The sequence below is a fragment of the Emydura macquarii genome, unplaced genomic scaffold (assembly GCF_026122565.2).
Source record: "Emydura macquarii macquarii isolate MOO-44397 ecotype Brisbane River unplaced genomic scaffold, CSIRO-AGI_Emac_v2 contig_383, whole genome shotgun sequence".
NCBI classification, from domain to species: Eukaryota; Metazoa; Chordata; order Testudines; family Chelidae; genus Emydura; species Emydura macquarii.
In genome coordinates, this window is record NW_027130520.1 from 8274531 (window position 1) to 8289839 (window position 15309).

General features: G+C 41.1%; 1 protein-coding gene across 3 annotated transcripts in view; it reads left to right on the forward strand.

The window, feature by feature from the left end:
• The first annotated feature begins 2011 nt into the window (after window positions 1–2011).
• The window catches only part of ATP6V1C1 (ATPase H+ transporting V1 subunit C1), a 34834-nt gene continuing 21536 nt past the window's right edge, over window positions 2012–15309 (forward strand). Inside the window, exons 1-2 of one of the 3 annotated variants that reach the window (XR_010917842.1) lie at window positions 2012–2211; window positions 12653–12835. Coding sequence is in view for 1 of the 3 variants with exons in the window: in XM_067537344.1 (XP_067393445.1) it covers window positions 12704–12835 (132 nt within the window). In the remaining 2 variants the exon portion in view is untranslated. Of the gene's footprint in view, window positions 2212–12652; window positions 12836–14000; window positions 14048–15309 lie in introns of those variants that run through there. The other 2 variants (XM_067537344.1, XM_067537345.1) reach the window with 2 other exon arrangements.

Consider the following 15309-nt stretch of genomic DNA (forward strand, 5'->3'; position numbering starts at 1 on the left):
TCTTAATAGGCCTTCCTGGTGTATAGAACCTCAATACTGGTTCTTGTATCAGGTGTTGTTTTAAATCTTCCCATGATTCCTTCTGTTCAGCACCCCAACACCATTCATTTTTGTCCTCTAGGCATTGTCTCAACACTGTTGCTTTGGCAGAAAGATTGGGTACAAATTTTCCAAGATAATTAACCATTCCCAGGAACCGTTGGACATCTTTCTTTGACTGGGGACATGGAGCCATTTCAATGGCTGAAATCTTCCTTTTATCAGGTTTTACACCTACATGGGAAATAATGTCCCCTACAAAAGTCAGTTCTTTAACTCCTAAGACACATTTGTCCCTATTTAGTTTAGAGGTTTGCAGCTCTAGTTGCATCCAGAACTTGATGAAGTAGATGATCATGCTCCTCTTTCGTTGAGCCCCAGATGATGATGTCATCCATAGAGGTATCCACATTGCTAACATGTTCATAGATCATGTGTATGGTTATGTGGTACACCTCTCCTGAAGCTATATCAAAGGGTAAGCTTAAAAATGTGTGTCTTCCAAATGGAATTTAAATGTGCATCATTTTGAGCTTTCCTCCGTTAATTTTAGCTGCCAAAATCCTGAGGATGCATCCAATTTACTGAAATATTGAGCATTTGCAAACTGGGCCAGAAACTCTTCTCTGGTTGGTAGTTTGAAATGTTCTCTTTGTACAGTCTTGTTGAGGTCTCTGGGATCTAAGCATATGCTTAACTGGCCGGTGCTTTTTTCCACAATGACTAGAGAGCTCACCCATTCTGTTGGCTCCTTTACTTTTTGTATTATGTGCTTTGCTTCCATCCTTGCAAACTCAGCCTTGAGTTTATCATGGAATGCAAATGGCACCTTTCTACATCGATGAATAACTGGAAGGACCTGCTTGTTTCTCTGGATTGTATGTTCACCCTGCAATCAACCCAATCCCTGGAACAACACCCTGGTCCTGATATTCCTGAAAGATTTCCTCATAGTCAGGTGCAGTATAATCTTGTAGTAAAAGCACCCTTTTTACCAGATTGAGTTTCTCACATGCAGTCAGGCCCAGAATTGGGGTCATCTTCTGTGGCACTACAATGAAAAGGAGCCTATATATGGTGTTTTTATGGTTAAAGCTAGCGAAGTATCGCCCTTCCACTGGTATATTTGTTCCAGAATACCCAGTTACTTTTATGTTTGTTGGTCCCAGCTTAGGTTTTATTTTCAGTCTCCCATCATCTCATGCAGATAGAATATTAACCTGAGCTCCTATGTCCAGTTTCAGTGGAATGATAGTTCCATTCACTGTCAGAGGACCGTCTCTAAATCACTGTTTTCTACAAGCGTATCTCTACATGTATTGTGCAGATGCGGGCCACATAAACACATGGAGAACTGCAGCTGCGGCCCACAATGGTAAATAGGTTGACAACCACTGGACTGAAGAAATAAAACTGCAAAGATGTGGTGCCTTCTCAGCTGGGCAAAGCTGCCACAATTCGCCATGCTGCCTAGCAGAGAACCAGGACAGTTCGGTACCAGCCCTTAACACCTCACTAGACCTCATGAAGGATCAAAGCTGCCCAGGCTGGGAGGGGGGTCGGGAGGGTGGGAGGAAGGCTGCGCATCTCCCTCCTCAGGCAGAGTGCCACAGTTAAACCTGGCCAGAGGCAGCAGCACATAACAGGGCTGGTAGTTAGGATGGCCTCTAGTGGGGCCCACACTGAACGGCACCCATCTCTCTCTCACCCCGCCCCGTTAGCCACCAACCCCCGTACCCTGTCCCCAGTCATCAACCCCGCCCCGTGCTCTGCCCCTGCAGCCATCAGCCTCCCCGCCCTCCGTGCCCCGCCCGGGGCTCAATTACCAGCCCCCGCCCCTCAGCTACCAGCCCCGCCCCTCCATCTCCCCGCGCCTGTTCCCCGCCCGCTCTGCGCTCTCTCTCTCTCTCCAGCCAGCCAATCGCCAGCCGTTTCCGGCCCGCCGCGCCGCGCCCCGCCCCTTCCTCTCCCGGTTCCCCTGGGTGAAGTTGTCGCAGGGGTCAGCTGACTGGCGTCTCACGTGACTCTCTGGCTGGTGTGGCGGGGGGGGGCGCTGCTGTCACGGGGGAAGGGATGGAGCAGTGACCGGTAAATACCCTCCGGGCGCCGCTAGCCGGATCCGCCCCGCCGCCTCCTTGCCGGCGCCTGCCTGGCTCTAGTCCCGGGACACCGGTGAGTGCGGGGACCGCGGGGAGACGCTGACCCGGAGCAGCAGCACGGAAGGACCCAGCTGGGTGTGTGTGTGTGTGTGTGTGTGGAGGGGGGGGTGAGACTCGGGCCCATGTGACTGGAGCTGACAGCCCCCCGCGAGAGAGCCGAGCTTGTGTAAGGGCCGGGCTCGGGTCACCCCTCAGCGCATGGGAGACGTCCGGGCGGGCCTGGGCCCGGGTCTCTCACTCAGTGGGCGTGAGGGAGAGACTCCCTCGAGCAGGCCTGGGCCCTCACTCATTGGATTGGGGGGAGGAGGAGAAGAGAGGCGCCGGTGAATAGGGGGCGAGGCTGAGCTTGGATGCAGGGTATACGCTGTCAATGTACCTTTTTCAAAACCATGTTAGCTAACAGTTTACACAATGTTAAAGAGAAAACCTTTGCCCTAGTGCCTAAATTGCAAAAAACACCTCCTGCCCCCAAAACGCTGTGTAAAGAGTTCTTATGGTCCGTAAACTTGGGCTTTGTGGGTCCAGTGGCAAATCAGATTGTAGAATTAGTGGTTTCTGGTGCTAGAGTATTTTATGGTCTGATGAAACACTTAGTCTCTTGTTTTTTAAATCTTACTTAGTCAAATAATCACAGCCTGTCCTATGCTCTCTAGGCTACTAAAGGTTTCAGTTATCAGGGATCATTACAGGACCCCATGTATATTTCCTGAGTCAGTCAGTTGTAAATGCAGAAACTGTATGTGTGCAGGGTTATATGCTGAGAATTGCTGTTCCTAACAACTGGTTCAAGGACATGAACTTCATTTGGTCTAAAATGTCAAGGTTGAAGACAAATTTTGGCAGGTCTTTGTCCCATGTAAATTTAAATTAAGCTGTTGTGAAAATCTGGAATTAATTGAGATCCTGTAGTAATGGGCAGTGAATGCTCAGTCAAATGGAGCACTATAGTCTACTACTTGTGATATAATCATATGGTATTGTATAAAGTAAATGTGTCCTTTTCCCCCAGCATATTTGTACAAAGCTTACATTTCCTCAAATTCTTCCCAGTACAAATGTCACTTCCTTGCGATCTTAGACTTCTCTTTATGTAATGTAGAGACAGGAATAGCAAAACAATACATGCCAGAAGTGATTTCTGAAGACCATACTGAAGAAATATACCTCAGAGTTGTGTTGTGTTTTGGAAACTTTGCAGTTGGCTCAGTAAAGATGAGAGCTGAATGTAAAAAGGTCTGAATCACTCTTGGAAAATGCAGTATAAAATGCATACTAGTTAAGATCCTGTTTTGGCATTATTATAGTTAAGCTCACTGGTCTACCAGTGAACTTTCTGACTTGTTCTGTGTACGGATGCTTATGCTTATGCATGGCACATTGCATGAAAGCTGGTTCTGTGGACACACCTCCTCCCCTACTGCCTATTCTTCACTTGACACCGCATAAGGGATTTCATCCAAATATGCATAGTAATGAAGAAAGGTCTATATTTATAGATTTGGCAGCAGGCATGTTCCAAAACATAAACGTCACCTGATGGAAAATTCTGTCATAGAAACATGGAAGTTTAAGTCCCCAAGAGGTTTTGTACATTAAGTTCCACCCCCTGTAGCTAGTGTAGTTGTTTTAAAAATATTTTAAAACCAAGTTATTGTGATGCCAAATTTAGGTTTTTTTTTCTGTTAGAGTTTATATATAATGTATATACATAAAATAATATTAACTTGTGTTTTGAAAACAGGGAAACATCTGTATATTTCTATGACAGCTTTTGTAGTTTTAGCAATTACTAATAACGTAAGTCTTATTTTGAAATTCCCTTACAGGCATGTTTATAAAGGAGTATCAAGGATAATTCAGTATAATAATGCTGCTTAAACAATAACACTAAAATGAACAATCAAGTTGTAAGTGTATTCTAGTAAAATTCTCTTGAGCCTTTTTATTATAAACATTAATAGACATTCTCCATCAGTAGTACTGAAGTGTTAAATGATGCATCATTTTATAAGAGCAGCCATACAGCGTCAGACCAATGGTCTATCTACCCCAGTATCCTGTATTCTGATTGTGGAAAGACTTCAGAATTTTCCATGTGAAGACTGTCTAAAACATTCCATTTTCTTACAAGAGAGTTGGTGCAAAACTATTTGTGTGAAATGTCAGCCTTCAACTGATCAGTCATATAACTAGTAATCTACAAGCCTGCAACATCCTATGCCCACTAAAATTAAATGACTAATAATGCTTTATGCAATTTTGTAGCTGTGTTGGTCCCATAATATTAGAGAGACAAGGTGGATGAGATAATATCTTATATTTTACCAACTTCTGCTAGTGATAGAGACCAGCTTTGGAGCTTACACAGAGCTCTTATTCAGGTCTGGGAAACTAACTCCGTGTCAGTGCTAAATACAAGGTGGAGTAGACTGTTTTAGCATTAAGTAGTTAGCACATTTCAAGGGACCAGTCAAGGTGAAGTGTCCTGCTAACACCCAGTCACAGGGAGGAAGGTGGCAGGAATCAGCTGCGGGACATAGTTAGTGGGTTTCAGAACTGTTGTAATATGCATCATGGAATGAGCCACCCAAATACCCGAAGAGAACCTGCTTCAATACAGAAATAAAACCACCTTTAACTGCACACCCCTAGCTGTCACCTGCTACCCCACACTGGAACCCATATGGGGTATCATCAACCAACTACAACCATACTTGATGAGGACCCTGTCTTGAAAGGAATTTTTTCTGAATTCCCTCTTCTGGCCTTCAAACAATCCCCCAATCTCTCCAAGCTTATCAGAAGCAAGGTTCCCCAGAGCAGGACACACCAACTCAAAGTGGCACCAAACCCTGCCAGAGTAACAGATGCAAAACCTGCAGAGAGAACTCCACTGCTGCAATGATCAACACACCCCACAACACACCTTCAAGATCCCTGGTTTTTAAACATGCCTATCACAACATGTGGTGTACCTCATCCAGTGCACTAAATGCCCCAATAGCAACTATGTGGGTGAAACCAGACAATCACTATGCTCTCAAATGAATTCAGATAGGAAAATAAAACAAAAATACATGTCACCTGTGGATGAACACTTCACAAAGCAATCACTCTATATCTGACCTATCAGTCATCATCCTCGAAGGAAACCTGCACATCTTCAAAAGACAAGCATGGGAGCTTAAATTCATAACTTGATTAGACACTAAAAATCATGGATTGAATATTGCCCTTGGATTTATGGCTTATTACAACAATATGTAACCCACTAACAGCCCCCCATTCCACCCATCTTTCCTCCCTATGGCTGGAGAGATGTTAAAGGGTTCGTCTTGAATGGTCCTAACAATTTATGCTAAATAATCTGTTCCCCCTTGTATTTAGCTGTGGCACTCTGAGTTCGTTTCCCAGACCTGAAGAGCTCTGTGTCAACTCAAAAGCTTGTGCCTCTAACCAATGGAAGTTGGTCTAATAAAATATATTACCTCACTCACTTTGTCTGTCTAATGGTATTTTAGTCAAATGAAGAGCAGAGTTTCAGAAATGACTGAAAAATTTCCAAATATCCCTTCACGGGCTTATCTACTGAGAGGTTTTTATGTAAGTTTCTTAGCTTGGTGACTTTTTTGTTTTTAAATTGTATATAAATACTCTTTTTGTAGAATTTGGTTAAAAATTTTTATAGTGACATTTCAGAAGTCTAGAAAATCTTAGTCCCATTTCTGCAATATATTGTGCAAGGGTAACCCTCAATGACTTCAGTGGGTCTCTTCATGAGCACATGGGTCTGCCCACATGCAACAGAATTTCTGCCCATTCAGTGTAACGGAATGTTTTGAAATGGAATGACAACATAAATGGAAAAAAGCAGCCTTTGGAGGAATCAAACAACTTGACTGAACTATGTGCATCTACACTATTTGGCATTCTACTTTTCAAAAATAATAGTACTGTCTAGTTTTCCACAAATGGGTAGAAACTTCAGAGGTGAGTTAACCTGTGTCAACTATACTACCAAATGAGAAATTTTACCTTTTATTTGGGATGTCACTTAAGACTATATCTACCAAATTGTTATGATTAATTCATTTCACTGTGAAATCAGAGACTTGGAAGAAATTGATGTACTTGCCTTTTGCGGGTAGAATTCCATTACCTAATATGGATATCTCTGATTTCTTATGAATGTATATCAGAAATAATTGCAAGGAGGAAAAATTGCTAGCGATACCAATGTTAGTTCATTGGACCCCAAATTCTACAAAGAATACTATCCATACTAGATTACGAAAAACTGTCAAAGGAACATGATCCATTTGATTATAGTAACTTTTCTTAAAATGAGTTAAAAGTAGCCTTTGGCATGACACTTGTCCTCTACTCCCCTGTCAATTCTCTCTATTAAAAGTTGTTCATCCCGTAAGCCCAATTTGCTGTTGGGAAACCTCATAAATTAGGGAAAGAGAATGAAACCCAGGGGACACAAAGTGCTGTCACAGGCAGAATGTAAACTAACTTAAGAGATCTTTTCTAATCTTTCACTTGTTGGAACCATGCTCTGAAAACTTCTGAGATGCACTTTCAAAAGTAATTAACCTGCTTTTAGAGTCTTCAGTTTTATTCAGCTTTTGAATATTGTTACAGTAGTTTCTTGTAATGCATTAGAACCTCAGAGTTACAAACTGTCCGGTCAACCACACAATTCATTTGGGACTTGAAGTATGCAATCAGGCAGCAGCAGAGACGTTAAGCAAATACAGTAAGGACGGTGCTGTGTTAAATGTAAACTACTACAGTAATAAGTTGAAAAAATTTGACAAGGTAAGGAAACTGTTTCTGTGCTTTTATCATTTAAATTAAGATGGTTAAAAGCAGCAGTTTTCTTCTGCATAGTAAAGTTTCAAAGCTGTATTAAGTCAATGTTCAGTTGTAAACTTTTGAAAGGACAACAATAGCGTTTTGTTCAGAATTACGAACAACCTCCATTCTCGAGGTGTTTATAACTCTGAGGTTCTACAGTACTCTTAAATTATACTTAGAAACTTAGTCTGACACAACTTGAAAACTACTTGCAGTAGAAATATATTTGCACCTTCTTAGACTGCAGATTCCACAAGTCAGAGACTGTGTCCTTATATTTATTTGTATAGCACCTTGCATAATGGGACTGGATCTTGATTGGCATTTCTGGGTGTTCTTCTGTACAGTGTATAAACATTTATTGCAGTAGTAGTAGTTTTAATATTAGGTGTTACTTTTGGCAGCATGGGGTATAAACCTCTTTGCAGGAAGATGTCTCTTATGTTGACTGTCCTTGTAGGCAATCTGTATTTATAGTCAAAGTATTTCTGAAGCAAGGTTTTAAAATGTAAAATTTATGACTCTAAAGAATACATTAAGGAATTTGATCTTTCTATAAGAGGGCTCATTAGAGGTATTAGTCTCAGCTATCACAATGCTGGGGCTGATATCAGCAAAGATTATTTGTGATGCCAGGGTTTCAAAATTTACCCAACTCCTATTAGCCTAAAGACAAAATCTAACAGTTGCAGTGGGAAGAGAAGTGCCCATTCAATTTAAAGGAACAAAACAGTAGCTTACTGTTTAATTGCAACTCTGTCGATGTACTTGAAAGAAAAAGTCACAGAAAACTTAATATCGCCTTCTTTTGTTTGGCCATATTTTCTTTCCTATAATAGATTTTTTTGTATATCTTTTCCTGAGTTATCTAGTGTCTGTTTGCTTTTTTCCTTTCTTTCTTTCTCTCCAATTATTACGCTGATTACCTACACTGTTCTCTCTGCCTTGTCCTCTGTATATGCTGTCTCCATCTCTTCCCATGTCACTTTTTTGTTTTCAGTTGTGCTTCTTTATTCTAACTTATTTGGAAATCTTGCCAGATATTAAACAATAGCTATACTACTAGTCAAAGGTTGATAGGACTACTTGGGACAATGCCCTGGTAGGAAGCCAATCTTTCTTCTTGCAGCTGATGAGAAATGGAAGGGTGTTGGAATTCCTACCCTGCTTGGGAGTATCAGCTTTCATATAAACCTCCAGCTAGTAGGTGCTTGAGGAACTTGAAGTCGTACTGTTCTCTTCTGGCTACTAAAAAGAGAAGGAATACTTGCTTTATGTTCCCTCACTAGTGTAAACATACTTGGCTGCTAATGAAATCAGTGGAGACCCATGCACACCTCCCCTTTCTCTCAGCTTTCTGTCTTCTCTGAGGGTGGTAGTAGAGTATTTCTCTATCACTCAACCCCTCTGTTTTTCAGGCCAGGTCTACATTACAGACCTATATTGGTATAATTACATTGCACAGGGGATGTGGAGTTTTCACACCCCCTGAGTGATGTAGTTATACAGACCTAACCCCCTTGTGTAGACAGAATTTTGTCAGCAGGAGAGCTGCTCCCATCGACATAGCTATTGCCTCTCGGGGAGGTGGATTAACTACACCAGTGGGAGAAGCTCTTCCATTGGTGTAGTAGCGTCTTCACTAAAGTACACCTGCGCCACTTTAGTGCTGAATGTGAAGACAAGTCCTAGGTCCGCTTGCCAGAGAATAGCTCCATGATTTGCCAATAATAGTGGTAGAATGAAACTGATCAGATTCTTTTCACTTTCATTTTTGCCCACTATATTCTGAACAATCAGTTTTTACTCTACTGCAGCTAGGGTCTGCTTCGAGTAGCAGCAGAGGCACTGGAGCTCTGTCTGCAGATTTCAGATGATAGCACTACCCTGGCTTACACTTCATGTTTGGAAGAATATTTTTGCTATCAAAGGACTAGAAACTAAGCTATTTTAAAAATGCAGATGTTGATGGGACTTCCCTGGGAAAGCTTCCTTCTCACCACAGGCAAGATGGCAAGTTAATTTTTCAAGCCCTGAGTGGTGACAGTTTAAATGCAACTGATATTACTGCAGCCTACAAGGAAATATAAGAATTGTTTTGGATAGGATCCTCACTTGAGCAACTGATGTAGCCAAATCCCTTTTCTCTTGCTAGTTATGAAAGGATTATTAGGGGCTGGGGTACTCTAGAAAGTTAGGTTGACCCAGCTACGTCGCTCTGAGATGTGGAAAAACTCTCCCCCCTGAGAAATGTAGTTAAGCGAACCTAAACCCTAGTATAGACAGTGCTAGGTTTATTGAACAATTCTTCCGTCAACTTAGCTGCTACCTCTGACTAGTTGAATTTACTACAGCGATGGAAGAACCCCTTCTGTTGCTGTAGTAAATATCCATAGTGAAGCGTTACAGCAGTACAGCTGCAGTTAGGCTATGTCTACATTAAAAACACTACAGCGGCACAAGTCAAAACCAATCTTGGCTATCTGAAAGATGAATTGAATATAACAATGTAAGGCTATAATGCAACTTCCTGTATTTTTTTTATTGCACCAGCTGAATTAAAGGTTTGTTATAAGTCCCTCTCTTCAGTAGTTTGTAACTTTTTACTTTTATTGCCATAGACTAAATGTTGGTATGTTAAAATAGTTTTCCAAGGCATTCTGTACTGCCTGTAAACAGGGCCGTCCCTAGGGCAGTGCGGGTTCCGGGGCGGAGGAGGCTGCTGCCTGACTCCGAGCCGGGGCAGGGAAGGCTGCCGCCTGGCTCCGAGCCAGGGTGTGGGAGGCTGCTGCTGGGCTGGGAAACTGGGATGCGGGCATGCCGCAGGCGGCTGTTGCCCGGCTTCAAGCCCAGTTCACAGGGCGTGGGAGGCTGCCGCTGGGCTCCTAGCTAGGGTGCAGGAGGCTGCCTCCCGGAACTTGGGCAACTGCTGCTCACCTCTCAACTGGGACCTGGTGGGATGCGGGCGGCTGCCACCCTGGGACTTAGGCAGCTGCCACCCAACTGGGAGCTGGGACCAGGCTGGACATTGGAGCTGCCTCCTGGAACGCGTGGCCTTGTGGGACCGGGGGACCAGCATGGGGGCCCCCAAAGCGCGGGGCCGGGGTGGTTGCTCCCGTTCGCCCTACCCTAGGAATGGCTCTGCCTGTAAAAATCCCTAAAACTTGGCATTTTGAAGTCAGTCAGTCTGTATTATGCACTGGGTTTTTTTTTCAGAAAAATTCTTTTAAATACTTAACTCTTTTATTGTTGCACGTTCTAGTCAGAGAAACTGTCTGTCTTTCACAACATTATTATCTGTGAGGCAAAGAATGTGAGATCACGTCACTATGACAATGTAATGTTCTCTTGACTGATCACATCTTGAGACATCTTTAGGAAATATTTTATTCACATTCATGAGGAGCCATTCAGATCTCACTGGAAAAATTGTAATGTTCCGCTTATTGTAGTGAACAAATCAGATTTGACTTTGCTAGGATATTTCTTTGCTCTCTTCTGCTATCAGAAGAACTACTTCCTCATTCTGCAGTGAGGACTGTTTTTTAGTTCCTCCATCTTCCCACAAAGTCCATTTTAAAAGTAAGTTTTAGTACTTTTGAATTCTAGTCAAACCCGAAGTATGGTAAATGGAAAATAACACAAGTGACCTTAGCATTTCAGATGTCAGAATGTGTGTCTTTAAACTGAACTCTGTCTTTTCTTGGGGATTAGGGTTGGGGGGCAGGGGAAGAGAGGAGCTCAATCTCAGAGTGGCAGAGCCAAAAGCTGTTCTCGGAGTTTCCACTCAGGAGAGATTGTGAGAAATTGTTACAGCACTCAAGCCTTTAACAGCAACAGTAAATCAAAACCATTCTACCACTATCTTCAAATACAATATACACATGGTGTAAAAGGTGGTTGGAGTAGGGAACCCACAACGTACCAGTAACATCAGTACTTAATTTCTGTAAACCCACCTACAAAGTGAAGGGTGAGTGTGGAGAAGGAGTTGTCTTGTGTTGCACCTGGAAAGGAGCCACTGGATTATTTCATATATTAAGGGAAAGAATGCTTCCAAACCATGAGAAGGGAAGGAGTTGAGTCTTCCCTTCCTTCCCCCCCCCCCCCCCCCAAAAAAAAAAAAAAAAAAAAAAGGGACATTCAGCAGATCAAATTCTATGGAAGTCAAATGATGTGAGAGAATTTTTTCATGTAGATGCCTATGCTATATATACCAAAATATTCCACATCCTCCTTCCCATGCATAGACATTGCACACTCATGGGCATAAAGCCTTTGCAATCGTATGCCACATTCTGCTGTTGGGTTAAGTAGCCGCTTTTACAAGAGAGAGAGATTGTGGTGGTAGTGGTGGTGATGTAAGGGGAGGAAATAAATTGGCAGTTGTAATTTGAGGAAATCTTTCCTGTGTGCAGTCAGACAGCAAAGTTTAGTAATACAAGCCTCATCCTGTTTATCTTCTAATTGGGAGACTTGCATTAATTTGGAAGTCAAGCAATCAAGGAGATGCATGTGTTTTGAAGTACAGTGAAACTTTGCTAACCCACACACTTTGATTCTTACAGATATGGTGGCCTCCTTTCTGAGCAAAGATTACAAGTGTTTTAGTGAGGTCTCATTAAAATGTCACAACTTTTCCAAAATATACTATAGAAAAACAAAAGTTAGAAATTAACAGAACTAAATCATAATTGTCAAATGAACAAAGTACACTTAGTGATGTGTTTACCTTGATTTTTTTTTTTAGTTGTTTACTAATTCCAAAAGTCCTTTAACTCTCAATAGGCTTGGTTCTGTTCTTCATGTCTAGAACACTGCCTAAATAGTTCCTCTTTGATCTTTTGTGAAAAGTTTTACTTGTCTCATTGTAACTTTCTTTCAGTACTTGCATTGTTGTAATGAACAAATGTCTATTATATGTTTAGTTTTGTAAAATACCATGATGAGATCAGAGATTTAGTGACTGTTAGTTACATTATGTGTAACAAATTCCATACCCATGTTAGTTACTTGGAAAATCCCCTTCACTTCAGCATAGTATACTGTCCAAAAAATACTTCATTGTCAAGCAATAGCTCCTAAAGTGTGATTCTTCTCTGAAAAGTGATTAGGTAAAAATTATACCACCTTACTGAGCCAATTTGCTCTGTGTGTATATTCAGAAATGTTTGCTTGCTGTCCTGGCTTTAAAAAGACATTTCCTTTTTTATATTGGCATTGCAGAGCGAATACGGTTATGGGAGTTTGAGCTTAATTCTGTTGTTGCTTATGCACCTTCAATAGACTTGTAAATTATGTCCTGTTGCACAGTCTCTATTGTTGAAAGTACCTCCCATAACTTGCAATTCTTAGGTTGAGTTTGCAAGGCTGGTAGTTTAAAAGTAAAATGGCTTATTTTCCAGCTGCACGTATCTGATTTGGAAGTAATAAAAAGACAACTGTAATAACATTATGGGTTTTTTTAGCAGTCTTTGTAATGTGTAGAACTGTATTTTGAGAACACAGTAGATTTTTTTAAAGTTACTGCTTTGACGGAGCCTAATCTGTGGCTAAATATACATCCTTTTTTTTTTTTTTTTTTTTTCCAGTGTCTCACATCTATCTTCAGAAATATTAAGTGTCAAGATAAAGTGACAAAAATGACAGAGTTCTGGCTTATTTCTGCTCCTGGGGAGAAAACATGTCAACAGACATGGGAGAAACTACATGCTGCAACTACAAAAAATAATAATCTCTCCACCAATTCAAAGTTCAATATCCCTGACTTAAAGGTACTTAAATCTTCTGTCATACTTCCTAAAATGTTCAGATTTTCTTTATGTAATTTTGGATTCTTCTGCTATGAAAACTTAGTGAATTTAGGTTTATAATTAGATAGTTCTTGGTGGTTTGAACTGTGGAAATTTAATTTTATTAAAGAAAATTGCAGATTATTAGAAACTTATGTAAACCAGAAATAAATTTACTTAAAGAAAACTGAAAAATCAATTTTTCTACTTAACATATCCTGAGTTCTGGGTTTATTTACCCTGCAAGGCCTAAAGATACAATAAATCACACTCCCTGCATTTCTTTAGGTCTGGCAACTACTGCAGGAGAAATAAAGAATGTTGAAACCATGAGTTAGTAGTTAAATGGAGGAGAAGATGAAAATATATTTGATCCACTAAAATTTGTAATATGAGCTGTCTGGCAGTTGGGTTTTCTGTGATCCAATTCTGAATTGTCTGTTTCTCCTTTTCCACTTGAGATACCATGAAATGGCTTGATTAAAATCAGAATCTTTCAGTCAGAGACAGAGCTGCTATATCCAGACACAGCACTTCCTCCTTCAGTGTATATGGTGCTGCTTCAGTGCAGCTTACCAAGGTATTGCATGGAAAAATTGTAGGAGACAGTGGATACCATTGCAAGGAGAAGGGAAGCTTGAAAGCAGTTTCTCTTGAATTAGATTCTCTTGTTCCTGTCAGTCACAGCTGGGAACCAGTGCATTAAATAAGAAAAGGCACATCCTGGTGTGAGGACCAATAAGAAATTATGAGTCCAAATCAAATTTGAAAGTAGAAAAATCTACCAAAGGGAAAAGGGAGGAAAAGAAAAGGAAGAAGGGAGGAAAAAAATCTGCCTGTCACTGGAATGATTCCTAAATAGGAAGCCTTCATCCCTACCCCCTGCTACCTGTAGCAGTCCTTGGGAGTGAGAGCCAGAAGGCACAGTGTTCTAGTTTGTTCTCAGCTGGTGGTGTGGTTCTTAGGGGGTGTTTCCAGTTGGTATAATTTAAAGCACCCCTTGACCAGCTCTAAATTATGCTGGTGGAAGTTTCAACCCCAGGATTTGGAGAGTAGAAGGTAGATTAAAACCATCTTCCCTCCTTCTCTTCAGTTGTGTCAAGCACAAGCTTAATGCATCTGTGGATCTGGCACAGAATCTAATAATGGTCTGTCTGCAGTGGTGAGACCAATACTTCCCTATAACAGCTCCTGGTGAGTGTTGTTGTTGTAATCCCTCATTAGGGACTAAGCAGGTATTTCCTCCCTTTTTCCTTCATCTCTGATCTTGCTGAACTAAAACTCTTTCCTCATGGAGGCCATGACAGTTTGTGCTGAGCTTGTTTTGTACTGTGCTTGTGTATAACACTTGTGACCCAAACCTTCAGCATCCAATTCCTGTGTGCCAAAAGTTTTGTTCTTCCAGCTTAAAGGTTGTGTGGACAAAGAGGCTATATTCAAGTGCAGAGGTAGCTTAGATCAAGGTTTGGATGGCATCAAAATTTCACAAGATGTTCTTGAGATTTCTCCCCTTTGAGGCCAAAATCTCATAAATCATTTACTTTAAGATTTTTGGCTGTATATGAATCTGTAAGTAGGCCACGCCACTAAGAGGGATTAGAATGCAAAGTATCACCTTTCCCTCCCTAGCCCTCAGGGCAAGAGGAAGGCACAGGGATTGTATTCAAAACTGCAACCTGAGGTACATTTTTATGTACATATGAGTACATAGAACAGAAATACATTAGATTTGGGTCTTCAACATCTTAAGTTAACGATTGTGTCTGCATAAAGGTTTGTAATGCACCTTTGTTTAATTTTCAGCATTACATAATCGCTGCATTTAAATGTGGTTTTATAAGGTAGATTTAGGAGTGCTCATTCTTTGGAAAGCATTTGTTTCTTTATTTGAACAGTATGTACCAGCACATATCAAGAGCTCAAGAAAATCTTATATTTGCATGTTTACCAAAGAAAAAACCTCTTTAATTTTTTGACTGAATATTTGAGGGAGCCTAACCATATGTAAGGTTCCAAGACCCTCCTGTGACTTAAACATCAAATAGCTGGCACCCAAAATATTTGGCATAATCCACACTTGAAACTTACTCAATATTTGAATCTAAAATGGAAACGTTTTAATCTCCTGAAAATAAATGTGCTCAAGTAGCTGCAAGTATCTTGCATATAAAAAGGAAGGGGAAATGAATGCTTTTGGAGGATGGCAGAAGTAAGAACCTATGCTAAAAAAACCCCACACCATTACTGTACTCTGGAGACTTATATGAATAACAAGAGTATCCAGAGTTTCTATAATTAATAGCAAGAAATCTTGGAAGGGATGTTAAATCTCTTACTTCAGGGCTTAAACCAATCTCTGACTATTAGATGAGGGTGAGACCTAATATGGGTGGCCAATTATCCCACATCTACCTATTGCAGTGTTCTTATACCTTCCATTGAAGCATCTGGTACTA